The 27,437-nt window shown below is 47.1% G+C and overlaps 1 protein-coding gene across 1 annotated transcript; it reads left to right on the top strand.

The window, feature by feature from the left end:
* On the top strand, positions 1-25,482 carry LOC308471742 (copine-8-like; the record flags this gene model as incomplete). The annotated part of the gene is made up of 5 exons (XM_080995998.1): positions 1-529; positions 14,820-14,860; positions 22,272-22,318; positions 24,281-24,384; positions 25,383-25,482. Exons 1-5 carry the CDS (start codon positions 453-455, stop codon positions 25,480-25,482), a joined length of 369 nt encoding a protein of 122 aa, XP_080852124.1. The 5' UTR covers positions 1-452.
* Positions 25,483-27,437: the final 1,955 nt, after the last annotated feature.

Below are 27,437 nucleotides of genomic sequence, written 5' to 3'. Positions count from 1 at the left end.
TCTGGGCGGAGCCGCAAGGAAAAGGGCGCCGAGGGAGGGTGCGAGGGGCGACCCGCTGAAAGGCCGACCAAGAAGCGAGGATCGCCTTGGACAGCCCTGCGCGCCTTTGGAAAGGCAGCCGCGGTCGGGTTGGATTTCAGGACCTCGGACAGCTCCCCGCGCCTCTCCGACGGGCGCCGGCGCCTGAGCGCGAAGGGCGCCCCCTGGGGGCGGGCAAAGGCGGGAAGCAGGAAGGGCGGGAGAGTGGGGAGCCCGCCCTGCCCTACAGCGGTCCCTCCCCACCCCACCCCCCAACATACACACGTGCTGCCACCTGGAGCGGGAGCGGACGCGGCTAGACGGAGCGAGCCAGAGCGGCGATCGAAGGAGCCTCCTGCGCTCCGGTGCTTCCGGCTGCCCGCCCCATGGAGCGCGCCCCGCTTCGCCCCTAGCGCGACTGGAGCCCAGCGGGGATGGCGTCTCCCGGAGATCTGGAGTCCGCGCCCTCCAGGGTGCCGGCCACCAAGGTGGAACTCACCGTCTCTTGCAGGTGAGAGGGGTGGGCGGCGGGGAAGGCAGGCAGGGAGGGAGGAAGCGCCCCCGAAAATCCGCTCCTCTCGCCCCGTTATTACACCCCGCGTGTGGATCGGGTGCATCGCTTCTCGTCTCAGGGCTTACAGTACTTCGGGGAGGGAAACCTGACGGAGAGAGAAACGCCTCCCCGCTCGCGAGCCCTGCAGGATGCGCGTGGATTTGTCCTGATGTAAACAGTGCCCGGGAAGCGCCCGGGGTGGGCGCACGCTTGTGCAAAAAAGTGCATCACGATTGTCCAACAGTGTGTGAGGGGGTGGGGGGTAACTAGGAGCCTAGCGTGCAAGTCATGTTGCTATACAATTTGTACATCTCACGAGCCCAGTGAATTGGTGCCTCGGAGAGGTGTGGGTGTGTGTACAGTTTTGTGCGTGCCACCCTGGGCACAGCGAGGGCGCATGAAATTGTTTGTGTGTATATATGTGTGCATGCCGTAGTCAAGTGTTACGCATGTCATTTACCTGTGTGTGTGTGTGTGTGTGTGTGTGTGTGTGCATGTGACGCTTAGGCTCAGCATTTGTGGTTCTCTCTGTTTGCAGCCTTCACAGATTTTCCCCCGCTGTATGTGCTCTTTCAGGTCAGCAATCCTGTTCCATTCACATCTTGCAGTGAGCGTGGAGGTGCCCATATGCATTTGGTACATTCAGCATGTCAGCAGCCGGCGTGTGTTTGTATCACCCTTGGAGTGTGCTTTTCAAACATGATGTTCTTGCTCCTTCCTTTGCAATATCGTTCGTATTTTGCGTTGGTGCTTGAATGGACCCAATCTCCATATAAGTTTAATTGGCATCTAAATGTGCGTAGCACCCGCTTTGCACTGGTGTCATTGTGTAAGTGCAGTGTGCTTGAATCACAGGTTTGGAAGACGCCTGGAGTTTCTGTTGGGTCCAGCTGCTTGCCCTAACAAAATACCTGGAAAGGGAAGGTGTTCATTACTGGACAATTACTCACCTTTTAGGACTTCTTAATCACCTTATTATTATTTTTCCCCTGGCTAGTTTGTTTCTGGTTAAGCTTAGCTTGATATTACCACGTACAGGTTCCTCAAAACTCATCCTCACAGCAAAACTCTGGATTTGGTCGCAACATGAAATCCAGTACTTTGGGCAGAATCCCAACATCCTCTTAGCAAAAGAAGCAGGTTTCTAGTCCTTGTGAAAGATGTGCAAAGCTGTTGCTGGTTGCTCCTAGTATAGAGATACTAGGTAGGGCTTCTGATGGTCTGGAGATAAGAGTTTGTTCCTCCTTAAAGCTCTGCTGGTCAAGAAGATAGGAGTGGAGTTCACCCCTGGCACTCTGCTCTTAAATATCTAATTCTCTTTTCTCCCTTCATTTTAAATTTCTGTTTCCCTTACCCTTATTTCGATACCCAACACAGAAACTCCAAACCACAAATTTGGGCCGAAAACATGTTCAGAGAGATTCAAGCTTACTTATTAATCATGCTTGTTTTGGGTAAGCTTGCCCGATTTATTCTGATGATCGGAATGCAAGTTTTGCTTCTGGTCGCAGAATTTGAAACCTGTGTAATAAATACAGTGCTGTATTTTAGACCTATGGAGTGTATGCAGATAAGGTATCTGGGAAACATGCTTCCTCCTCCCTCCCTTTCTTGTGGGCAGAGTGTTGGGAGGATGGGTGCGAGGGTAGCTAGAAGGGTGGAGGGGAACCTGGGCTGCAGGGAGAAGGCCTGCGCACCGCAGCAATGCCTGTAAGCCAATCAATCCAAGCCCCTGGAGGCTGTGTTTAAAAATAGACCTGAATGGACAGAGAAAATAAGCCTTCCTCCTGTCAGGCAGAGGAGAGTGGTTACCACAGGCAATAAGCATCACCCACTTGGAGAAGAGCAGAAATCTATGTCCCACAGTGAACAGAAGGGATGTCTCTCTCCGCAGCGAGACGCTGGGCTGTGTTGCTGAGAAAGACGCCAAGTCTGCTCGGGGGCCAAGGCATGAAGCTGAGGGTGCCGTGCCAAGGAGGGTAGCTCCTCCGAAATCCAAGCCGCGCTGGTGGAATGGAGCCTCCATGTTCAGCAGCAGTAGGCTGCTGAGCCCAGTAGTGATGTATGGAAGTGAGAGCTGGACCACAAAGAAGGCTGATCGCCGAAGAATTGATGCTTTTGAATTATGGTGCTGGAGGAGACTCTTGACACTCCCATGGACTGCAAGAAGATCAAACCTATCCATTCTGAAGGAAATCAGCCCTGAGTGCTCACTGGAAGGACAGATCCTGAAGCTGAGGCTCCAATACTTTGGCCACCTCATGAGAAGAGAAGACTCCCTGGAAAAGACCCTGATGTTGGGAAAGATGGAGGGCACAAGGAGAAGGGGACGATAGAGGATGAGATGGTTGGACAGTATTCTCAATGCTACCAGCATGAGTTTGACCAAACTGTGGGAGGCGGTGGAAGACAGGAGTGCCTGGCGTGCTCTGGTCCATGGGGTCACGAAGAGTCGGACATGACTAAACGACTAAACAACAACAGGCTGCTGAGCCCCAGAGGCTGGAGACAAAGTACAGATATGGGCTCTTGTCTTCATGCCCTGCTGACATCCAGGTGGTCGCAGAACGCAGGACTTCACAGGCTTTTCAATCCATCTAGCCAGGCTCCTTTAACACAAAGCCAGAAAGTCCACGGGGGAAAAATGTCTTTAAATGGTCCCCCCGCCTGTTCCGTGGCTCAGTCTTGCTACCTGTGACTACAGGGCTGGGGATGGTGTGGCTCTCCAAAAGTTGATGGATGACAACACTCATCCTTCCCTGCCCTTTGGCTTTGCTGCAAGTCAAATCTCAACAACTCCTGGAGGGCTACAGTTCCCCCACACTGATCTGATCTGTTGCCCTCAAAATATGTTTTTCTTCATGGTTCATTTGTGATGCTTGGGAGTTTGCATGCACCTTCCTTCTTCCCCCCCCCCCCGCCCCTTTCAGATTTCACCAGTTTTGGGTCAACGTGCCTCTTCCTAGTTATTGATTCGTGAAGCTTCAGGTGTGCTGTGCCACAATCAGCACCACATTCTACCCAGCTGAGCCTGGACTTTTGCCTCAGCCCTGGGAAGCAGTTAATGAAAAAGTCTGCTCACAAGAGCCAGTGTGGTGTAGTGGTTAAGAGCGGTGGACTTGTAATCTGGTGAACTGGGTTCGCCTCCCCGCTCCTCCACATGCAGCTGCTGGGTGACCTTGGGCCAGTCACACTTCTCTGAAGTCTCTCAGCCCCACTCACCTCACAGAGTGTTTGTTGTGGCGGAGGAAGGGAAAGGAGATTGTGAGCCGCTTTGAGACTCCCTAGGGTAGTGATAAAGCGGGATATCAAATCCAAACTCTTCTTCTTCATCATCTTCACCTCCTCCTACCTATCATATGTTTTTCTGTCGTGGTCAGAAGCACCAGGGGTGTAAATGGACCCCTCCATGTCCAAGGCAAAACCTCTGTCTGTGGCTCTCACCAAATTCTCTTCCCTTAGGACTTCCTGCACAGGATGGAGTTATTTGGTCCTGACTGTAGGAGTTGTGGGTGGGTGTGGACCATGGCAGAATGCCAATTGGATCAGGTCTCACAGAGCGGTTGAACTACACAGGAAGGCAGGAAGCTGCTCTGTGATCCAATACGTTTCCAAGCACAATTCAAAGTGTTGGTGTTGACATTTAAAGCCCTAAATGGCCTCGGTCCTGTATACCTGAAGGAGCGTCTCCACCCCCATCGTTCTGCCTGGATGCTGAGGTCCGGCTCCAAGGGCCTTCTGGCGGTTCCCTCACTGTGAGAAGCAAAGCTACAGGCAACCAGGCAGAGGGCCTTCTCGGTAGTGGCGCCCACCCTGTGGAACGCCCTCCCACCAGATGTCAAAGAGATAAACAACTACCTGACATTTAGAAGACATCTGAGGGCAGCCCTGTTCAGGGAAGTTTTGAATGTATTTTTAATCTTTGTTGGAAGCCGCCCAGAGTGGCTGGGGAGGCCCAGCCAGATGGGCGGGGTACTAATAAATTATTATTATTATTATTATTATTATTATTATTATTATTATTATTATTCACCCAGCTCAGTATCTCCTACACTGGCAGGCAGTAGCTCCTCCATCGTTTCAGGAAAGGGGAATGGGATGGAACTGGGCACTTTTTTCCTGCATGGAAAACGGATTCTCTTCCACCAAGCTACAGCCCTAATCTGGCTTCTGTGGGTTTTTCTGTTTCGTTTTGTGAAGACTTAGAACCGTAGAGTTGGAAGGGACCCCAAGGGGCATCTAGTCCAACCCCCTGTAATGCAGGAATATTTTGGGACTTGAACCCACAACCCTGAGATTAAGAGCCTCGTGCTCCACCCACTGAGCCATCCCAGCTGAAGCTCATACATGAGCTATTGTGCTTTTCAGGCTAGGAACTGTGAGGTCTGGGTTCAAATGCTGTCAGCACATTTCCAGACCCTTCTGGAGAGAGGGGTCTTTTCCTATCACCTGCTATTACCTGGTATTTATTTATTTTTTAACATTGAGATCCGGCCTTTCCTCCAAGAAGCTCAGTGTGGTGTGTCTGGTTCTATTGCTCCCCATTTTATCCCCAATAGAAGTCGATACAAGGGGAGGGGGAATTAATATGAGTGATAACTGAGGTTCCTACAATGATTTGTGAGATTTTCCAGAAGGAGAGCCAAAAATGAGAAAAATTGAAGAGATTAAAGAATATACAGTGGAACCTCGGGTTACATACGCTTCAGGTTACAGACTCCGCTAACCCAGAAATCGTACCTCGGGTTAAGAACTTTGCTTCAGGATGAGAACAGAAATCGGCGCGGCAGCAGCAGGAGGCCCCTAAAGTGGTGTTTCAGGTTAAGAACGGACCTCCAGAATGAATTAAGTTCTTAACCTGAGGTACCACTATACATCGGACTGGCTAAACCAGGCATAGGCAAACTCCGGCCCTCCAGATGTTTGGGACTACAATTCCCATCATCCCTGACCATTGGTCCTGTTAGCTAGGAATGATGGGAATTGTAGTCCCAAAACATCTGGGGGGCCAAGTTTGGCCATGCCTGGGCGAAATTATCATCAGGCTGAGAAAGTGTTCCTGACCCAAAGTCACCCAGTGAGCTTCATGAATGAGGGAGGATTTGAACCCAGGTCTTTCAAGCCCATATGCAACACTCTAAAGCACTACACTATGCTAACTAAGGATGCCAGGGCCTGAAGCTGGGAAGACCAGTGGGGCGAGGGGGGCTGCAAGACAGTGGGGCTCTGGGAATTTTTTTCAGGGCAGGAGCAATTGCCTCCTGTGCTGGGGCACCAGGGTAATTGATGGCCTCCTGCCCTGGAAAGTGCATGAGGTGATAACAAGGCTTTCAAGTTGGTAGGTAGGTTGGTTTGAGAAAAGTAATCCAGAAGAAGATGGAGACTTGTTTCCTTTTCTTTGGTGGCATTCCTGAGTCATGTACTGTTGTTGTTTGTTGTGCAGCTTACCTGCATTGTCGGATATTTCTTGTGGGTTTGGCAGTTAATATGAGTTCCTACCCCTAGGAATGTATCACAGCACTACTGCCTGGGACCTTCTGCATGGAACCCTTGAATTTATTTATTTTATTGATCTCATTTTTTGGTAGGCATCCAATGGATGAACGAATAGGGTTCGAATGATTTTTTAAAAAATGACAAGATCAGCCAAAAATACAAAAATTCAAAGCAGTTCCAAAACAATTGTACAATGAAAGGAAGCTGAAGACAACATACACTAAGCAGCAAATGATGCAAACTTTAAAAATTCAGAGTGCAAAGCAGACGTGTTATGTAAAACACATGAGCTCTGCCATTGAGAGCTATGGTCCCTCCATTTCAACCAAAGCAGAAATTGCAACTGGGCATCAGAGGAGCATACACAGGATACAGAGAACTGTGTAAAATGAAAGGGAAACCAGTCCGTTACGATGCCAAGGAGGCAATAAAAGGTTTATTCAAAATTAAAATTAAAATTAAAAATTTATAGTTTGGTTTTATGTTGCAGTTCTCTCCTCCTGCCCACTTGTAGGTTATTAAACTATTGAGTTAGACACACTATTAATTGCAACCATTTAGGACAGACTCCTTCCCTGGGGGCTCTTTCCTTTGCAGAATTGACACAGAGGTAGACGGAGGCAGCCGCTTAAACGTCACCAAAAAGAAGAGCGCAGGATTGGACATGGACCTGCATAAGATGCGGCTGGTAACTTTACCCGCAGGTGCAAATTCAGAAATAATGACTATGATTCAAATTGGGAGTACGATACGTCTCGCAGAAGCCGGCAGGGCGACTTGTCTGCTGCCGGGTGCTGCTGCAGATGGTCAGCTTCAAATCCCCAAGCCCTTGCTCCCCCTTCAAGGGATCGTTCTCTTTGAAAGAAAGAAAGAAAGAAAGAAAGAAAGAAAGAAAGAAAGAAAGAAAGAAAGATGGATATCTGGATAGCTCTTTTTTAAAAAATGTATTTAATCCATTTTTCGATACAAACATCAACCGCAAAAGACACACACAACAAAAACCATAATAACAGTAAGGACACAATTTGACAGTTCAGATTTGGATACACTGATATACCTATGACTACACCTTTTTTAACAATATTGTCCCACCTCTCTCTCCTCCCTCTACTTCCCACCACTTATCGCTTAAATATTAATTCCAGATTTCTTCATATTTATCCATTATTATTTTGCGTCAACATGCAACTCATTTGTATGTAGCTAATCTGTCCATATTATCAATCCATGTGCTTAATGGAATGTTTTTGCGGCTCTTCCAAGTCATCAAAACAAGGGTTTTTTTGCTTCTAATAGCTCTGGATAGCTCTTGAAACAGAGGACTCTTTCAAATCGAGGGCTGGCCCCTGTAAAGTAGGGCACATAGAATTGTAGACTTGGAAGGGACCTTGAGGCTCATCTAGTCCAGTGTTTCCCAAACTTGGGTCTCCAACTCTTTTTGGACTACAGTTCCCATCATCCCTGACCACTGGTCCTGCTAGCTAAGGATGTTGGGAGTTGTAGTCCAAAACCACCTGGAGACCTAAGTTTGGGAAACACTCATCTAGTCCGACTCCCTGCAATGCAGGAATATGCTGCTACCCCATATGGGGATCAAACCTGCGACCTTGGTGTTATCAGCACCGTGCTCTAGCCAACTGAGCTACCCAGTTGTTAGTAGCCAAGTAGAAACCTACCACATATTCCTTCTAGGACAAGCTTCCCGAACTTGCCCTCCAGCTGTTGTGGACTGCATCATCCTCAGCCATCATCCCTGACCATTGACTCATGGGCGCTGGAGTCTCACAACATTTGGAGGATCGCAGATTAGGAAAGGCTGTCGTAAGATCCCTGAAAGTACAGTGGTAGCCCGGGTTAAGAAGTAACCCAAACTTGACTGGGATAAGCTTGCATTGAGTGACAAGTTCCATTTCTGCATTCTGAACATTTCCATGACACTTATCACCCGCACGACCTAAAAACCTCAGGACTTTAACCTCTTCCCCCTCCTCATATTTATCGTCCCCTCACCTTCTATCATTCAAGCTCTTCCAAAAATACAGTGGTACCTCGGGTTAAGAACTTAATTTGTTCTGGAGGTCCGTTCTTAACCTGAAACTGTTCTTAACCTGAGGTACCACTTTAGCTAATGGGGCCTCCCGCTGCCACCGCACAATTTCTGTTCTCATCCTGAAGCAAAGTTCTTAACCCGAGGTACTATTTCTGGGTTAGCAGAGTCTGTAACCTGAAGCGTCTGTAACCTGAAGCGTCTGTAACCCAAGGTACAATGCCTCCGAATTTCAGCCACTTGCCATTTTCCGTCTTCTTCCTCTGTGAGCAAAAAGGAGGTGGAACATCACATATTCCCAAAAATCTATTGGGTTTTTTTCCGCTTTGTTTTTTGCCACTGGGCTGTTGTTTTTTGTCCTAATGAACGTAAAGTGTTAGGGGGGAAATATCCTGGCTGGGTTGGAATGAGGGGAATCGAACAAAAGCTGATCTGGAAAAGCAGACAACATGATGTATAGCTCAGTCGGCAGAAGCATGAGACTGTTAATCTCAGGGTTGTGGGTTCGAGTCCCACGTTGGACAAAAGGTTCCTGCATTGCAGGGGGTTGGACTAGATGACCCTTCTGGTCCCTTCCAACTCTACGATTCTGTAATTCTACAATTAGGGCCATGGCTCAGCGGTACAGCATCTCCGTTAGGACTCAGAGAGAGAGAGACCCCTGGCTGAAGCCCCAGAGAAACACCTCCCATCAGACAATACTCAGCTATATGGACCAACGGTGTGTTCCTATACAGTAGCATTTGACTTGGGGTGGTAAAACCACCTGTGCTGAGTTAGTTTTGTTGTTACATTGTGGCTGTGCTGGACAGCTATGCTGAGGACAACCTTGGCTTGTCGACGGCTGCTGTGCCTCAGGTATTGGACCTGCCCTGTGCAGAAAGGTGTACTGTCATCAAAAGGTTCTTATTTGATTCTGTAATAGCAACATATATAAAAAAGGAAAAGAGCCTGATTTCTGCCTGGCGCAGCCCATAATGAGAGAATTTGTGTTTCTGCTTCGTTTAGCAGCAGACGAAACTCCTTTGACAGCCCCGTGTCTACAGGCAAAAGTTGTTTTGGGGAAAGCGCCCGTAGATTAACTTGATCTGGGCTGCTGTTAAGGAGCACACAGGGGCCAGGGAAGGCAGACAGGGTGGCCACAAAGCAGGCATGAGTTGCACGTAATCGGATTGGAAGCGATGCTTGCAATCTCCAGGAGATTTTCCCTTTCCTCGCTTCCTGCTATCCACCTTCTGTATCTTGGGCCCAAAGTGCAGAATGCTGTAGAAGGAAAAACAGCAGCAGCAGCACAGAGGCAGAGCAGCAAGAAAGCGAAATCCAGCAAAGAGGCTGATGTCACAAATTATTATGATCACTTTATTTATTATCATTTTGATTTATTAACCACCTTTCGCCATAAGGTCCCAGGGCGGGTCGCAGCAGTTTTTGCAGCGCAAGCTTCCTTAAACCCTCTGAAAGCTTATTCCACAATAAGCTCGCTAGTCCTTTTTTGCAGGCAGGATTCAAACGCGCGCCGAGAAATTTAGGTCTGTGCAACTAAAGTGAATTATAGCACCCGGTCACCCAAGCCCAAGAAAAGCACTTAAAACAACAGCAACAGCAACCAGACTGTTTGACGTTTAGAAAGTGACTGGAAGTCTGCTGAAAAGTGTGGAACGAACTAATTAATTAAGGAGGCGAGAGGTGTAATTCCCCAGGATGAATGCAGAATGAATATTCACCGTCGTGTAACTTCCCCGCATACCAATTGGAACAAATACTCAGTAAAGACTGGATCTAACCTCTGTGGATGTTTTGTACAAGCAAATAAGGAAGAATGACAACCTGGAGGAGCCTTTAAGGGGATGCAACTCTCCAGTTATTTCGATGGATTAGGCCCTCGATTTTGTGCAGGGCTTCTTTAGACCAAAATAGACACGATACTAGGTTATCAGAAGTTTTAGTCTCTTACAGGGATAAGGAAGGAGTGCTGTGCCACATTAACAAATTTGTTGAGGCATCGTAAGTTTTTACGGATCGCGCTCTGTTTCATCAGCTGCATGTAGCATTATACGGTGTTGTGCGGTGTTGGAAACAGTGAGGTCAGGAGGGAAAGACATGCAGGAAAGTACTGACTGCGATCATCGGATCATTAGCAGTGACCATTGACACCCCCACAAAAGATACACAGATGTCGTAGCATTGGAAAGCCAATTATAGGCAACTCCCGCTTTGACAGGACTTAACCATCCAGGGGTCCTTTAAATTTACCTTCACATTCTGAAGCTCCGTGCATTTAAGTGAAATCACGTATACTGGGAACAGCGTTGAAAAAGCTTCCAAACACCCTCCAAACTCCTTTCTCAAACTCCAACTCTCCATAGACCTCAAAGGCCAGTGCAAAGGCTACTAAGGACTGCACTTGCAAAGGATTGCTAGAGACTGTTTTCGCATTTCTGGGTTTGTGGTGATGGTCGTGTGCATGTTCATATGTGCCTTGAATGTGCATAAATAGGGAGTTGCCTGCAGTACATTTTTTTTTAATTAATCATCTGTTGTGCCAATTCAGACCACAGACGACAGCACTGAACCTCTTTGATGAAGAGCGATCAGTTTCCCTCTTCTATACAACCCCTAAAGATGTAGGATCGCTGTCCCCCCCCCCCCCCCCGTGTGGACCACCAGGGCTACATCTCCCCAGAGAAGGGGTGAACTGCGTGCAGCTTGCAAGGCATGAACTACAACTCCCATGATCCATGACGGTTGGCCATGCTGGCTGGGGTGAACTGCCCAGCCACATTTGCAGGGCGAGGGGTCACAAGTTTCTCTCTTTTTTTTTTTTTTAAATGATATTTATTGAGAATTTTAAGATTACAAAGAAAAAAGAAGGAAAAAACAAGAGAAAGAGAAAAAGAGAGGAAAAAAGTAGATAAAAGTAACAATTAAACAATACAAATCAGTAAAAACCAAAGTCAAAAAGAAAAAACAAAACACACAATACATCAAAAGCAAAAAGCAAAAATAAACAAAAAATTTAAAAACAGATCCAATATTCCCAGATCCTTAACTGTCATTACCTTATTTCATCGACCTCCTCACACCTCCCTTTTTTGTATTCTAGCTGTTAATTATCTCAGCAAATCCTTTCCATATTTCATAATATTCTATCATTAAATTACCTTAATCTATTTTAACCTTATCTTACCATAAAAAACCCTAAAACTTAAAACTTAAATCTTATTTATACCAAATTCTCTTAACCATAACATATTCTTACATAATTCGTTTTAACATTTCTGCTAAAGCCAAATAATTTCATTCCAACATTTTTCTAATACTCATTAATTTTACGAAACTTTTCTAAATGAATTTTTAAAACTTTCTTCCAATCTTCATCCATCGTCTCTTCTTCCTGGTCTCGGGTTTTGTCAGTCCTTTTGGGTCACAAGTTTCTCAACCCTTCCCTTGAGTAAAGAACACAGGAGTGGTTCCTCTCACACAGCCCTGGCTCTTGGCTTTACCCAGGAAGGGCTAAAAATGCATCCTGTTCAGGCTGGGCCTTTGCCTGGGGTGCGAGAGATGTCCTTCCCCAACTCACCCACCGAGTTTCACCTGATGGCTACCTATTGCCTAGCTTTGAGAAAAAGACGAATCAAGCACAATGCATTTAAAGCAATATCATGCCACTTTAAACAGTCATGGCCTCCCGCAAAGAATCCTGGGGCGTGTAGTTTGTTAAGTAGGTTAAGAGGCCCCTATTCCCCTCCCAGAGCCACAATTCCCAGAATCCCCTGGGTAAAAAAAAAAAGGTAAAGGACCCCTGGACGGTTAAGTCCAGTCAAAGGCGACTATGGGGTTGCGGCGCTCATCTCACTTTCAGACTGAGGGAGCTGGTGTTTGTCCACAGACAGCTTTCCAGGTCATGTGGCCAGCAGGACTAAACCGCTTCTGGCACAACAGGACCGTTTCCCTTCCCACCGCAGTGGTACCTATTTATCTACTTGCACTGGTATGCTTTCGAACTGCTGGGTTGGCAGGAGCTGGGATAGAGCAATGGGAATTCACCCCATCGCGGGGATTCAAACCGCCGACCTTCCGATCGGCAAGTCCAAGAAGCTCAGTGCCACAGCGCCACCTGCTCCCAGTAATTCCCTGGGAAGAGGGATTGACTGCTAAGCCACCCTAGTGCAGATGGTGCCTCCCACAGCTGCCCCGCTGGAATGATTGAAATGAATGGGGGCTGCTGCTCAGGGTGGGGAGCCTGCGCTAGCCCAGCGTTGATAACCAGCTTCCTTGGGCTGTTCTTCCGTGGGAGACCAAAGCATCTGCCCTAACGCTCCGTAACAGCATGCCAATTTAGTACACGTTGGGGGCTGAGGGGGGGAGACGAATGTTGCCCTGAGAGCAGGCCGGACGCACTCAGCATCGAAAGCCTCCCGACTTCTGTTCCATGGAAACCTCAGATCTGTACTCAGAATGAATTATGCAACTCGGGTACATCTGCATATATCCAGTTTGGCTACATAATTCATTCGGTTTCTAAGATTAACAGTTTCAAAGAATGGGAAAGTGTTCGGCAAGGGCAGGGGTGGCAGAGAGAGCAAGGAGATGAGAGGATCGCTCGTGGGGGAAAGACATGAAAGAGAGATGTACTCCCTGCCCCACTGCGATTGTTTTGGCCTCGCTGCCCCCACCCCCCACACATCTGGTTTGTCAAACTGCACCCCACCACAGCCAAGGATTTCCAAGCTTTTCTAACTCACCAGGATGGCTTAAAAAATATATATATGAATGAGTCTCCATGTGTTTCTAATCAACCATAAGGGCTAGAAACTTGCTTTTTTAAAAAAAAACGAGTTACCAATCTTTTCTAACCAAGATGCACTAGCATCTTGCTTCTTCTTCTTCTTTTTTTTAAAATGAAAGAGTTCACAAGCTCCGTATTAAATCTGTGTACAGTAAGCCCACAACTTACACAGGAGTTACGTTCCAGGGATCATGCCTAAGGCAAAAATCACATATAATCACTTTGGGTTCAATGGTGGGTGGGATTACCAAAGCCTTTCCCCCCCCCTTTCCTGCCCCCGTATTATTTCTTTATGGGATGCGGGTGGTGCTGTGGTCTAAGCCACTGAGCCTCTTGGGCTTGCCAAGTGGAAGGTTGACGGTTCGAATCCACACGATGGGGTGAGCTCCCATTGCTCTGTCCCAGCTCCTGCTAACCTAGCAAAACAAGGAGGGGGAGCATGACCAATTCTGCTGACCCACAGACAGGGAAACCAGCCAATCCAGGAAAACGATAACTTCTGTTTGGCTTGAACATTCCTATTTGTCCATCACCTCAGAGATTGGAGTGGTCTATGCATAATTACCTAAAATTCTGCCATTTGACCTCTACAATCGCTTGGTTTGCATTGATTGTATTGATTTCTGTAGGGGGGCAGCTGTCCCCTCCCCTCCCCTCTTAACTACATCCATGTCCTAAGACCCCTGCACATGTTCAAACTAATCTTCCTTCTTGACTAGAAACTTAAAGAAGCTTTGCTTATATTATTTTCAGGGGGGATATTAAAACCCCCCTGAATAATTACAATAATGAAGAAGATAATCGATTAGCTGGAAGCTTGCCAATCATAGGGAGTTGCCTTCGATTGGGACAGGCCACTTGTCCATCTAGCTCAGTCAGTATTGCGAACACTGGCTGGCAGCAGTAGCCTCCCGAATGGTATACTTCTGTGACCAAGGGAGAGATTTAAATTTCAGTTGCTTATTCAAGTTGTTTGCAGAGTTCTGGGCCGAATACAGAACTGCTAGGTTTTCTCACCCAGTTGGAGTCAGATCTGTGACAGCCTGGCAATCGTGACTGTTAATTGTACTTAAACCTCAGTTGAAGTGTCCTAGCAACAGAGGGGAAGGGATTCTGCTCCAATAAGGGCACAAGGTCTCGCCATGAGGGGGGCCTGTAAGTAGACTCACCTTGCCCCCTCATCTTCCTTGTTTTCATTCTCAGGTCTACTGCTCAGAAATTCCTCCCCGAGGATTTTCTTGGGGGCAGAGAGGGCTGTGAATTGGCTCTTTCCTCCTCTCTCCAGCATGAAGCTGCGACTGACTACAGATTTGATTGCCTCTTTTAATGATCTTAATTCAGATGCATTAATAAAGCTAACAACACAAGAGAAGGGAAGCGGCTGAGAACGGTCAAGGTGACTTTGCTGTCGGGGGAAACGGAAGGGAAGGGAAGAAATCCTAGGCTTATAACTTTGATCCTTAAGCCCTGCCTGCACCATTGCATATTTGAAGCCGTATTATGAACAGTCGCGGCTTCCCCCAAAGAATCCTGGGAGCTGTAGTTTGGTTAGGGTGCTGAGAATTCTTGGGAGACCCCTCGTCTCCTCACAGAACTACGATTCCCAGAGTCCCTTGCAGAGAATTGAGAGGAATAAGGGTCTCTTAGCAACTCTCTGCACCCTTAACATGCCACATTTCCCATGATTCCTTGCGGGGGAGCCATGATTGTTTAAAGTGGTATGATACTGTTTTAGAAGCATAGTGTAGATGGGACCTCTCTCTCTCTCTCTCTCTCTCTCTCACACACACACACACACACACACACACACACACCACTTCACTTCACTTCACTTCACTTCACTTTCCGGCCTTTCTCTATTTCCAAACTCACATTCTTATCTTTCTTTCTACCCCTTTGCTTATCAATCTCCCCAGGAACCTGTTGGACATGGATACTTTCTCCAAGTCTGATCCTGGTAAGTGTGCTAAGTTGTCGATATTTGGTGAGGAGGTGGGGGGCAGCGGTATGTCACTGTCCTTGGTGGGAGGTGACGAATCTGGTCGAAAAGCCAAAAGAAGATTTGCCAAGTAGGTTGGCTGCTATCTGCTTCACCACCTGGGCAGCACAGAGGGACAGGAAGATCTTCTGGTCCACCTCAAAGCGCTACTGAAGCGAAGTCAAATAATGGCAGTGCTTACAAAACAATTAAAACATTTGCAATAAAATCTTACTTGTTTATCGTACTACGAGAAAGCAGGAAATTGGCTTGAACCTTAGAAATGGCCGCCATGAGGGCGGAAGGGGCACTGCCCCACCAACCTTCAGCCTGCCCTCAACCAACCCCACCTGCCTGCTTTCATATTCACAGCCAATCAGGGGGCGGCTGTGCTCTGGCTCCCCCTACTGGTGGCCTCCCTGCCTTCCGCCCAACCAGCCCCCACTGGTCCCCAGTGACCAATAGATGCTGCCCAATTAAATCTCGCCGTGGTTGAAAATGAATTCTAACGCCTTCACATCTGTCGTGGAGCTTTTTCCTAATATGGCTAATGGGGGAAACCTCGTTCTCATCAGAATTAATCCTCCTCCGACGGACAATGGGTAGACAGGCAGACAGCTCATTATGCCTGCAAGCCTGGAACATTGCTCATGCCGTGAGGTTCCCCCCATTGCTTAAATGCCAACTTCTCGTCTCATAGCCTGCTTTTCCTCCCGTCTCTTGTCTACAAGAGCTGAGGCTGCAGTCTTTCATGGCACTCACCTGGGAACGGGTTCCATGGAACTCAGTGGGGATTACTCCTGAGTAGACATATAACAGATGTGTCCTATAAAATAGGAAACCTTTCTTTTTACTTGAAGCCACTGGTTAGAGTCCTACCCTCCGGAGCAGGAGAAAACAAGCACGCTCCATCTTCCATCTGACAGCCCTTGAGATGTTTGAAGATGGCTATCACCTCTCCTCTTAGTCTCCTCTTTTCCAGGCTAAACATACCCAGCTCCTTCAACTGTTCCTCACAAGGCTTGGTTTCCAGACCCTCCCTTGATCATCTTGATCGCCCTCTTCTGCACATGGTCCAGCTTGTCAATATCCTTCTTAAATTGTGGTACCAGAACTGGACACAGTCTTCCAAGTGTGGTCTGACCAAGGCAGAATAGAGTGGTACTAATATTTCCCTTGATCTGGACATTAACTTCTGTAGCCTAGAATAGCATTAGCCTTTTCTGCCATTGCATCACACTGTTGACTCATATTAAGCCTGTGGTCCACCAAGACCCCTGGGACCTTTTCACATGTACTACTAGTAAGCTTTGGGACGCGGGTGGCACTGTGGGTTAAACCACAGAGCCTAGGATTTGCCGATCAGAAGGTCGGTGGTTCGAATCCCTGCGACGGGGTGAGCTTCCGTTGCTCGGTCCCTGCTCCTGCCAACCTAGCAGTTTGAAAGCACATCAAAGTGCAAGTAGATAAATAGGGACTGCTCCAGCGGGAAGGTAAACCACGTTTCCGTGTGCTGCTCTGGTTCACCAGAAGCGGCTTAGTCATTCTGGCCACATGACCCGGGAACTGGTACGCCAGCTCCCTCGGCCAATAAACCGAGATGAGCGCTGCAACCCCAGAGTCGGCCACGACTGGACCTAATGGTCAGGGGTCCCTTTACTTACTAGTAAGCCAGGCATCCCTCATCTTATATTTGTGCTGCTGGTTCTTTCTGCCTTAGTGCAGAGCCTTACATTTGCCCCATGGAGACCTTGGAGTCCTAACCTAGGACGTCCTAGGTTCAGATGTTCTGCCGCTGAGCTAAGAGGCCTACCCCTTTGGGTTTCTAGTGTAAATAGATGGTAGCCCTGGAGGAATTTTATGCTCCATCCCGTAGACAAGCACTCAATGTGAAGGGCGTTTTACAAAACAGAGGAGGACAGCTGCCTGCCCTGAGGAGCTGGCATGCTGTAATTTAAAAGTGGGGAGGCAAGAGAGAAAGGGGAGAGAAATGGAGGCAGGGGGGAAGTTGCCATTTATTTCAGCTGCACAAACAGAGGGCTCAGCACCTAGGACTTGCCAATCAGAAGGTCGGCGGTTCGAATCCCCGCGACGGGGTGAGCTCCCGTTGCTCGGTCCCTGCTCCTGCCAACCTAGCAGTTCGAAAGCACATCAAAGTGCAAGTAGATAAATAGGTACCACTCCGGCGGGAAGGTAAACGGCGTTTCTGTGCGCTGCTCTGGTTCGCCAGAAGCGGCTTAGTCATGCTGGCCACATGACCCGGAAGCTGTACGCCGGCTCCCTCGGCCAATAAAGCGAGATGAGCGCTGCAACCCCAGAGTCGGCCACGACTGGACCTAATGGTCAGGGGTCCCTTTACCTTTTACCAACATGTAGCCTAGGTTTCCTTGAACTGAGTCAGGCTTAGTTCTGGGAAACAATGTAGAAACATATCCTGAAGAAATGTGAGAAGTAGCTCAATGGAAAGATGGGAGGAAACTGTGAAGCCGCAGTTTGTTTAACGTGGTCTGTGGAATTATCCAGCTGTAGAGACCAGCTCATGTACCTGCTTGTGAGGCGACAGCGGCCTACATAATCTCTCAGCAGATTTGAGGCCCCAGAGACAGGATTCAGACATACACAGACACATACACACACAGAGAGAGGCTGTCTCAGAGGAGACATTCTGGTGAATGTCTAAAAGGGGCATCCAATTACAGAGAGTCTCTCTCTGCTGGTGGCTGAACCACAGAAAGCCCAGGTGTCCCTTTTAAGTGGGATCAGCCTCATAATGACTGCGAGGCGAGCAGAGACTTTTTGCAACGGCTTCTTTCGAAGGGCACTTCCAGAACCGTCACGTGGGATTCAGTCACATGGCAGCGGATTCAGGCTGTGCGGTTAGTTGACTGGGTCGCCTTGCAAAACAAAGCCGCTTCCTCAAAACGGCGGACTTTTTTTTTTTTGCGATAAGGAGTGTGACGGGAAAATGCACTGGGAAAGTGTGTGGTGAAGCTCACTTTGCCACAACATCATCTAACCTCCCTGCAAGCAAATCAGAAACGAATGCTCAGTAAACAGGTCACCTAGAAACGCCCAATATTTTAAAACATTAGGGGTTCAAGGAGGGATGACTCCAGGCATTGTGGGACGCTACAGTTGTGGTGAAGTTAACAACACTGACATATATCTAAAAATGACTTTTTAAATAGACTCCTTTTTTAAAAAGATGGCTTCTAGTTAATTACATGGGGAGGAATAACCTATTCAGTAGCTAGAATGTGAATTTTCTGCATTCACTGTGTGGACAATGTGTTCCTGAAATGACCTAGTTACATTTTATTTTATCAGCTGTTGTACATGAATATAAAATCAACAATGCTTACATAAAATCCTTTCTACGAACGTGTGCCTTCTTAATGATCTTCATAAGCCGCTCTGGGAGCCTTTTTGGCTGAAGACTGAGTTTAAAAGGCTTTAATGTTTTTTAATGTAAATATTCTTGCTAAATATTTGGCTGCTTAACTTTGAATCAACGTGAAATAATCAGTCTGCCTGGTTGTTTTTTTTACTCCCCTCATTTGGTGCCTCTTTTGTTTTCAACGGGGTCATCTCACTTCCTCCCCAGCCAGCTATATGGCCCTGTGACCTCCCATGTCTCACAGCCCTTGAAGAGGTTTACTCCCAGCCAAAATGCCCATTCCTTCACAACAGCTATATTGATTGTAAACATTCCGTGACCTCAGGATGTTTGTGAACGTCCCATTACATCAACAGCAAGGGAACTCCTTTTGGCCTGTGAACCTGATCCACTTGTGGGCTACATTTGGCAAGTGGGCTGGGCTGCCCACTTGGCAATCGCCTGCTGTAGTAAAACGTTCAGTGAATCCAGCCCCTAGACATAGTGGTGCAGCTTGCATTAAACACAGCTTCAGTTTGGTGCCAAAGGCAAGTCGCGCTGGCAAAGGCAAGCCACTCTGCTGTGGTCGGATACACTAGGGAGCTCCTCTTTGCAGGAGTTCCTGGCTGGATCGGATGTTTGCTAAAAGCAGCGCTGCTTTTAGCAGACTTCCGATGCCGTCGGAAGCTCCCAAGTGCATCTAATCCCAGCAGAGAGGTTTGCCAAGTTTAAATTTTATTTATTTATTTCATAAAAGGTATGCCCTGCTTGATTGCAAACACACACACACACACACACACACACACACACACACACACACCATGCCTTAGAGCATCAAATGCCAGCTGCGCTCGCAAAGGACTGGCCTGGAATGTACTCTTTAGTCTCCTGATTCTTCCTTTGCAGGTGAGTGGCAGGTGCGTGTGGCCGGGAGGAAACAGCCCCAGGGACCTCTGACAAGCTTCTTTTGGCCTGGAGGTCAGAGGTTCCCTGTGACTGCATCACATCATTGCAGCCTGAGCATGTCAATGTGGAACATAGCACAACATTCACTGAAATGAAACAGCTTTTCCCAGACGCAGGCTGGGGTACATGGCAATCTTTCTGTTGTCCAGACTGACAGGTGGCCCTGCCATTATCTAAAGCAAAGTGGCTGCGTCAGATGCTGGGCTGTTGCTAGCCAGCCCTGCAAAAACCTCAGGCACAATAGAGAATGTTGCTTGTGGCCAGTACTGAAGTAAGTTTACACTACCATTCCAGAAAGTGATGGACTGTTTCCTTTGCTGGAGGTTTCCAAACAGACGTTGGATCTGTCAGGGATTCTCTAGCTGTGATTCCACCACAGCAGAGCTACATGGGTCGTGGGATCCCTTCCATCTCTACAGTTCTAGGATTCTGTTATTCTGTGTATATGGACCAGGAGAAGGCCCCATCTTGTCTTTTGCCTCGGGAAGCCAGTTTTGCAACCATAAAACCATTGACTTGGCAGGAACCTTGAGGTCCTCCAGTTCAACTACAACCCCATAGTAGTGCTGTTTTAAGGTTTTTGTACAGTGGCATTTGATAACCATGGAAACTTGACAAAATCTGCCTGATATGTTCCATTTGTTGGTGATGCAGTCATGTAAAGATTGACTTGATACATACATGAATACAGATGTTTTGGTCCCAGATAACTGATTGGAAAATATTGCAGATGTGGTCTGGATCCAAGGAGAGTCTTGTTAGGCTATTTTAAAAAGCTGGATTCGGAGCAGGAAGCTGAATACATTTGCTATCCATTAATGTCTGCAAAAATCTAAAAGTCTGACATTCAGCAGGAATTGAGATAGCTTAAGTTATACACTGAGGCTGATACCCAGCTAAGATGCTCATTTACAAAAGTCACTTGATTTCAATGGGTTTACTCTGCATACGACTAATATCAGATATAACTCCGAGAAATTCTGTTGATCAGTGATCTGGCATTTAAAACTGTCCTTTTAAAAGTTCAGAAATGGCAAAACCATTCAGAGAAGATGGGTATGATAGCGTTCAGCATTTGAGCTGAAATATTAATCTCGCTGAATTTAATTGTGTTGACATATTGGATCAGGTGATGGTAATGGATTGCCCAAGATGGATAAACGTTAAGGCAGGATATGGCACTGTAATATTAAATCTTTGCCTTGATATTAATTGTGATTGCTATACATATAATATTTATCGTATGATTCATTAGGCCGCTTTTGTCATAACCCATGTGTAGTTTTGATACATTTCCCAATAAAGCAATGGTGACAAGATGCGTAGACACATTATTAAAAGAATGCTGTCACTGCTTTGTCTAATTTATGATATCGCAGAGCAGTTTCGGGCTAAATTGCAAAAGCAGCTCATGGAGAGTTTGCTTCGCCTGATCTTAAATGCCAATCTCATTGTTTAGGAAATCTCTGTGATGAAGGTGCAAGCTAGGACTGTCAACAGATTAAAAGATATTGTAGCTGATGGATGATCAATAACATATAAACAGACATCACAGCAGGTTCTGCTCCTGCAGTAGAAACCTGGCTTCCTCTCAACATCACAAATTAAAGGAGAGTTGCACAACGGACTAGTAACTCAAAGGCTGCCTTGTCCATCACTCTTCCTCCTTGCCTCATGCTTCAAACAGGCTGCTGACATTTTTTTTAAAGTGCCATGCACACCTTTACCTAGCCACAGTTAATGCTTGCCTTGCTGTTGTTTTTAGTTACTGAAACTATTTTAAAAGAACTGCAAACGGCTTCAGAAAGAGAGGGTTTGTGACGTCACCAGTGCCAGCCAGTTAGTACTCAGTACAGTGGTACCTTGGTTCTCAAACTTAATCCGTTCCGGAAGTCCGTTCCAAAACCAAAGTGTTCTAAAACCAATGCGTAATGCAAAATGGATTAATACGTTCCAGACTTTTAAAAACAACCACTAAAACAGAAATAGAACATGAATTTTACTATCTAATGAGACCATTGATCCATAAAATGAAGGCAATAAACAATGTACTGTAGTCAGGCAATCAATCAATCAATCAATCAATCAATCAATCGGTAGCTGAACTGGGTTCCACACAGTCACAAAAACAAAACAAAAAGAGCCGCAAAAACAGACAGACCTCAGCGTAACACTCAAAACGGAAGTGTGGCACTCAAAAGGGAAGCAGAACACTCAAGATGGAGCATGTTCAGCTTCCAAAAAAAGTTTGCAAACCGGAACACTTACTTCCGGGTTTGCAGTGTTTGGGTTCCAAGTTGTTTGAGAACCAAGGTACCACTGTACTCAGGGAACATAGGAAAAGTTGCTGTATCCCAGGTCAGACTATCCGGTGACAGGCAGCATCTCTCTTGAGTGTCTTTTCCGGGCTCACTTGCAAATGCTAGGGAGTGAATCTGAGAGCTTTGCATGTGGCCAAGTCAAATCTGCCACTGAGCTACGACAGGGATGTTGGAGCATTAAAACTCCAATATTGCCTAGTATTGTATTTGCAGCTGGCACCCATTGTCTGTTCTTAATTTAGCTTATAAAACAAAAAACCTTCTGCAGAACAATGGGAAATTATTATTAATTAATTTACATATAGCTTAATGCCATGACAGGCATCTAAGCCATTTACAAATATAAAAAAACAACTTACACTGGCACTAAAATATAAACATCCATCATTAAAAGACATAATGAAACATAATAATGCTTACAACAAACCTAGCAATTGTGCAATTAAAACTTAAGCTGCGTGCCTGCCAGCTATTTAAAGCGCATTCCTTCCCAAATAGAATCCTGGGGACCGCAACACACCTACAATTCCCAGCACCCTTAACAAACTACAGTTCCTGTGACTCTTTGAAGGGAAGGTGTGCTTTAAATATAGGGTGCCTACAAAACCTTTGGCTGCAAAAGGTGCCTTGGGAGGAAAACAGAAGTGCATGTGTAAAAAATGCAATTGTACGGAATAAGATTTCTTTTTCTGCTCTGAATGTGTTCTTCTGACATCTCTCCTTGCAGTTGTGATTCTTTACATCCAAGGAACTGCGGACAAGGAATGGAGAGAGGTGAGCAGCCGCAGGCACACACACACACACACACACACACACACATGCACACACACACCCTTCTGCTTCCAACGCACCTGTTACATCAAACTGGGAAAGCACTCTTGTTGCAGAATATGGGCCTTGCTGCAATTTACCAGCACAGACCCTCATTGGTCAAACCTGCTGGGAGGTCAGCCAATGAGCTGCCTGCTGCCTTGTTTAGGGAAGCTTTTAATGTTTGATGTATTACAGTATTTTAATATTTTTTTTTGGAAGCCGCCCAGAATGGCTGGGGAGGCCCAGCCAGATGGGCGGGGTATAAATAATAAATTATATTATTATTATTATTATTATTATTCCCTTCCTCTGTCAGGTCCAATCCACATGGTCACCATCAGCTCTACTTGGCAGGTACTAGGGTTGTATCCAGGAGAGATGAACTCTGACTCTGAAGTCCCCCTGGGCTGTGGGTGGCGTGGCGGATGCGGTCTGTGCTTGCCGCTAGATTTATTTTAGAGTCTAGACTTGATGGGTCTTACATCCCCCCGCCCTCTTTGGAATGAAAACGTCCCACTTGCTTCAAAATGTGGTAGCTGGTAGCCCAGCCCTGCTGAGTTTCTCACCCTGGGGCCTGGTCCTCCAACCCAAATCCTGCCCAGGAAACAACCACTGGGTATAGCTTCCTTGGCGCTCGGGGGCAAATTGCTCCCCAGCAGCTGCCGCTTCCACCAAACCTCGACTTTTTGTGGAGGGACAGCTTTGCTTTGGCCAGAGGTATGTTGCTCTTCTAGGCTGGGGTGGGAAACCTGTTGCCCTCTAGATCACTGGTGAGTCAGGACCCATCATTGGGTCATGTATAGACTGAAGTTAGTGAAGTGTAGGCGGGTTCCCACGAGGCTAGACACAGTGATAACAACAAGAACCTTTATTGAACTATGTAACTGGGAAAGAGAGGCAAAACAACGGCTTATATACATTTCTGAAAGCCTGGGCCACTCCCACTCCCAACGTGATTGGCTGTCTAAACTTCCAAACTGCGAATCACGACTCAGAGTTCAAGGGCCAGTGGCAGAGGCCCAAATCCTGAAATGTTCTGTGATTGGACAACATGTATCGAATCAGGAGCTCAGAATCCTTAGTCCAGACTGAAGCTCAGACCACTGAATACATAACACAGTTGGGGTTTGGCAGCAGGACCGTCACCATACAAATGTATGTTTAGAAAAATAAGCAGTGGGCCCAAATGGGTGTTTGGGTTAAAGGCAGTTCCCGGATCTGAAAACGAAAGACTGTTTCTATTCCTGGACTACAACTCCCATCATCCCTGACCATTGGTCATGCTGGCTGGGGCCGACCAACACCACCTGGCAAGGCCACAGACTCGCCACCCTTGATCTAAGCCATGGATTGGGAGGGTTAGTGAGTCAACAACCCAAGAGCCCTCCCAGCCCTGTCCTCCATGCAAACATACAAGGATTGAGTATACAGTGATACCTCGGGTTAAGTACTTAATTCATTCCGGAGGTCCGTTCTTAACCTGAAACTGTTCTTAACCTGAAGCACCACTTTAGCTAATGGGGCCTCCTGCTGCCACCGGGCCGCTGGAGCACAATTTCTGTTCTCATCCTGAAGCAAAGTTCTTAACCTGAAGCACTATTTCTAGGTTAGCTGAGTCTGTAACCTGGAGTGTATGTAACCTGAAGCGTATGTAACCCGAGGTACCACTGTACACCAAACATGCAAAGTGCATGGCTTCCCCCAAGGAATCCTGGGAACTGCAGCTTACCCCACCACAATGCTACAATTCCCAGCACCTGTAACAAACCACAGTCTCCAGGATTATTGTCCCCGTCCCCCCCAAGGAGGGTGCTTTAAAGGTGTGGTGTGTTCGCAGTCCATATATGCAACAAGGGGTTGCAACTGCCACCTGTTTAACCTTCTGCATTTCCCCTTCTGTTTTTTCTTACCTCCCTGTCCCAGTTTGGTCGCACGGAGGTGATCGACAACACGCTGAACCCAGAGTTTGTCCGGAAATTTGTGCTTGACTATTACTTTGAGGAGAAGCAGAACCTTCGTTTTGATGTGTGAGTCGCTTCTGGTCCTCTCCCCGACTTTGTGCCCCTGCCCTGACCCCCTTTTCTCTTACCACACCTCTGCTTGCTTGATTCCTGGTTCTCTTTTCATAGAACCATAGAATGGTGGAGTCGGAAGGGACCTTGGGGGGGTCATCTAGTCCAACCCCCCTAAATTAAGACTCGAACCCACAACCCTGAGATTAAGAGGCTCGTTGCCAGGGGCATCGCTGGATCCTTAAAAGACTTTTGGCACAAGCCCATAACAACTGGCACTCCATCCCTGGCACAGCTGAAACTTTAGAGTCACTTTCAAAGGAAAAGCCATCTTGCAAGCAAAACTTTTTTAAAAATTTAGGTTTTAAGAGGGGAGGAAGGAAGGAGATCCGGGGTCCCATGCAAAAGGGTAGGGCTCAGCTCCCATAGTCCACCTCTGGCAGTGCCCCTGCCTTCTACATTCCTGTCCCAGATTGCAGTGCTGAGGCCTGCTTTCAAACCCTATTCCAAGCCAGACCTTCAATATGTTCCAGGGCCAGATTTAGGTTTGATGAGGCCCTAAGCAACTGAAGGTAATGGGGCCCTTTATATGTCCAGCTGCCCTTTGTCAAAAAACAAATTGTCGCTGGTTTTTTGTGTGTTGAATATATGCTATATGGTAATTTATGGACCTAATAGGTATCTAAAGCCATTGGCACATAACAAAATATGTATTTTATCAAAGTAATTGTTGAACTGAAATACAATTAAGTATAATAATCGTGAAATACAATTAAGAAGAAGTATATGAATAGTGAAATAATTATTAAACTCTAACTGTATGTAGGTTTTATTTTATTAGTTTTTTATCTTATATTTTGGAAATGTACATCCAGTTGTTTTTTCCGTTAATTTTTTTGGGGTCCCCAAGAGAGTGGAGCCCTAAGCTACAGCTTGTTTAGCTTATACGTAAATCTGGCACTGATATGTTCTAACACCAAGGCAGTAATGCACTTTCTCTGTGCTTTTCCCAGCTACAATGTGGACTCCAAGACTAGCAACCTTCCCAAAAGCGTGAGTACATACCTCCCTAAATACGTCTGCAAAGGGGTTTTCTGCAGAGATGGGACCTAGAAAATGCAGTTTGTTGAGGTCCTGGAAAGTCTGTTGCAAGTTGGGAGGGAGGGAGGGAGGAAGTGCTGTGTTTTCCAAAAAAAGAACACAAAATGTTGGGCAGGAAAATAACCATCTGCCTTGGGCAATGAGGATTAATATCCGGAGAGCCCAGGATATTTTAGAATTGTAGAGCTGGAAGGGCCCACAAGATCCATCTAGTCCAACCCTCTGAAAGTGTAGGAATCTCAACTGAAGCATGGCCATCCGACCTCTGCTTAATAACCTCTAGGGAAGTAGAGTCCATCATCTTCCAAGGGAACTTGTTCCGCTGTCAAGCAGCTGAAATATACTCGGAATCAAGATTAGATTTCATGCTCTTTATTCAGCTCATAGTGGTGAGGAGGAATGGAAGTTCCCCCAGAATGTCTGCTTTATATACATTATTTACACAATGGGCCCCTTGTGATTGGCTAATTCCAGGATTCACCTGTAGGCCAATCAGGTTGCGGATTCACTTCCACCTGGAGCTGGATTGGGTGGCTCCTGTGGACCAATCAGATTGCTGCATTCTGAATCCTGTTGTTCTAGGACCAATCCAACTGCTGCCTTTTGGGTCCTAGTCAACTCAGTACATAACAGCAGCTCTTACAGTCAAAAAGTTCCTCCTGATCATAGAACTGTAGATTTGGAACCGCAAGAGTCATCTAGTCCAACCCCTCGCAATACAGGAACCTTCTTGCCCAACATGGGACTCGAACCCACAGCCCGAGATGAAAAGTCTCGCTCTCTACAACTGAGCTGTCTGTTTAGTCGGGATCACATTTTGTGCCATTTGCTCACACGGCATGATTTACAGTGGGTTTGGGGTCTCTCCAGAACAGATTTTTGGGGATGCTTTGAGCCAAGCCCAAAGTGGAAATTTGGGATAAGGTGGGGGAGCTCTTTGGGGATTCCTGAATAGTAGCAGGGATGGTGCCTCTAACTCCTGTATCTTGAATTTTATTTCCATGCTGCGTTTCCCATTATGACCTGCGTAGAAGGTAAGTTACCTCCGCCCCTTGAAGTGGCCACGCTGCCCTCTGCTGGTGGAGCCGGGTAGAGTGTGGTTGGGCTGGACCAAGCCAGGTTAGCAACATAGGAAATTGCCTTACAACAAGGCAGAGGGTTGCATACTCTCCAACATGCCGCAAAGGAAAATCGGGATGCGCGTCTTTTGGAGTCACGCTCCTGCGTGAGACATGTGGCTCGCGAGAGAGCACAGGCCCACAATTTTTTGGGGGGTTGCGATTTTGCGGGAGCCAAAACAGGACGTTCCAGGATCCAGTCTGAAGCTGGGATGGCTTCTGTATTTCTGGGATGTCCTGTGATCGGCCCATTGAACACAGAGCATTGTTGACATGCTGCCTGGCAGCAGCTCTCTAGCATTCCCAGGTGAGAGTCTGTCCCAAGCTCTACCTGGAGACACCAGCAATTGCAAGTGGGACTTTTTGCATGCAGTGCTCTTGCTGCAGCCCTTGCCACGGGTTGGGAGGGGATCAGCGGTGGGAGACAGCACCCGTCTCAGCCAGCTTTTGTGTACCATAGACTACACCTGGTGTAAAAACAGTCACCACCCTGGCTCCATGCCTGAGCACAACGACTCCAGGGCATGGGCAAAAAATAGCAGAGCAGTAGACTGCCTTAAGGGACACGGGTGGTGCTGTGGGTTAAACCACAGAGCCTAGGACTTGCTGATCAGAAGGTCGGCAGTTCGAATCCCCGTGACGGGGTGAGCTCTCGTTGCTCAGTCCCTGCTCCTGCCAACCTAGCAGCTCGAAAGCACGTCAAAGTGCAAGTAGATAAATAGGTACCGCTCCAGCAGGAAGGGTAAACGGTGTTTCCGTGCGCTGCTCTGGTTTGCTAGAAGCGGCTTAGTCATGCTGGCCACATGATCCGGTAGCTGTATGCCGGCTCCCTCGGCCAGTAAAGCGAGA

This window comes from Podarcis pityusensis (assembly GCF_964106645.2).
Source record: "Podarcis pityusensis genome assembly, chromosome: 2".
Classification (NCBI taxonomy): Eukaryota; Metazoa; Chordata; class Lepidosauria; order Squamata; family Lacertidae; genus Podarcis; species Podarcis pityusensis.
This window is presented reverse-complemented; position numbering and strand designations above follow the sequence as displayed.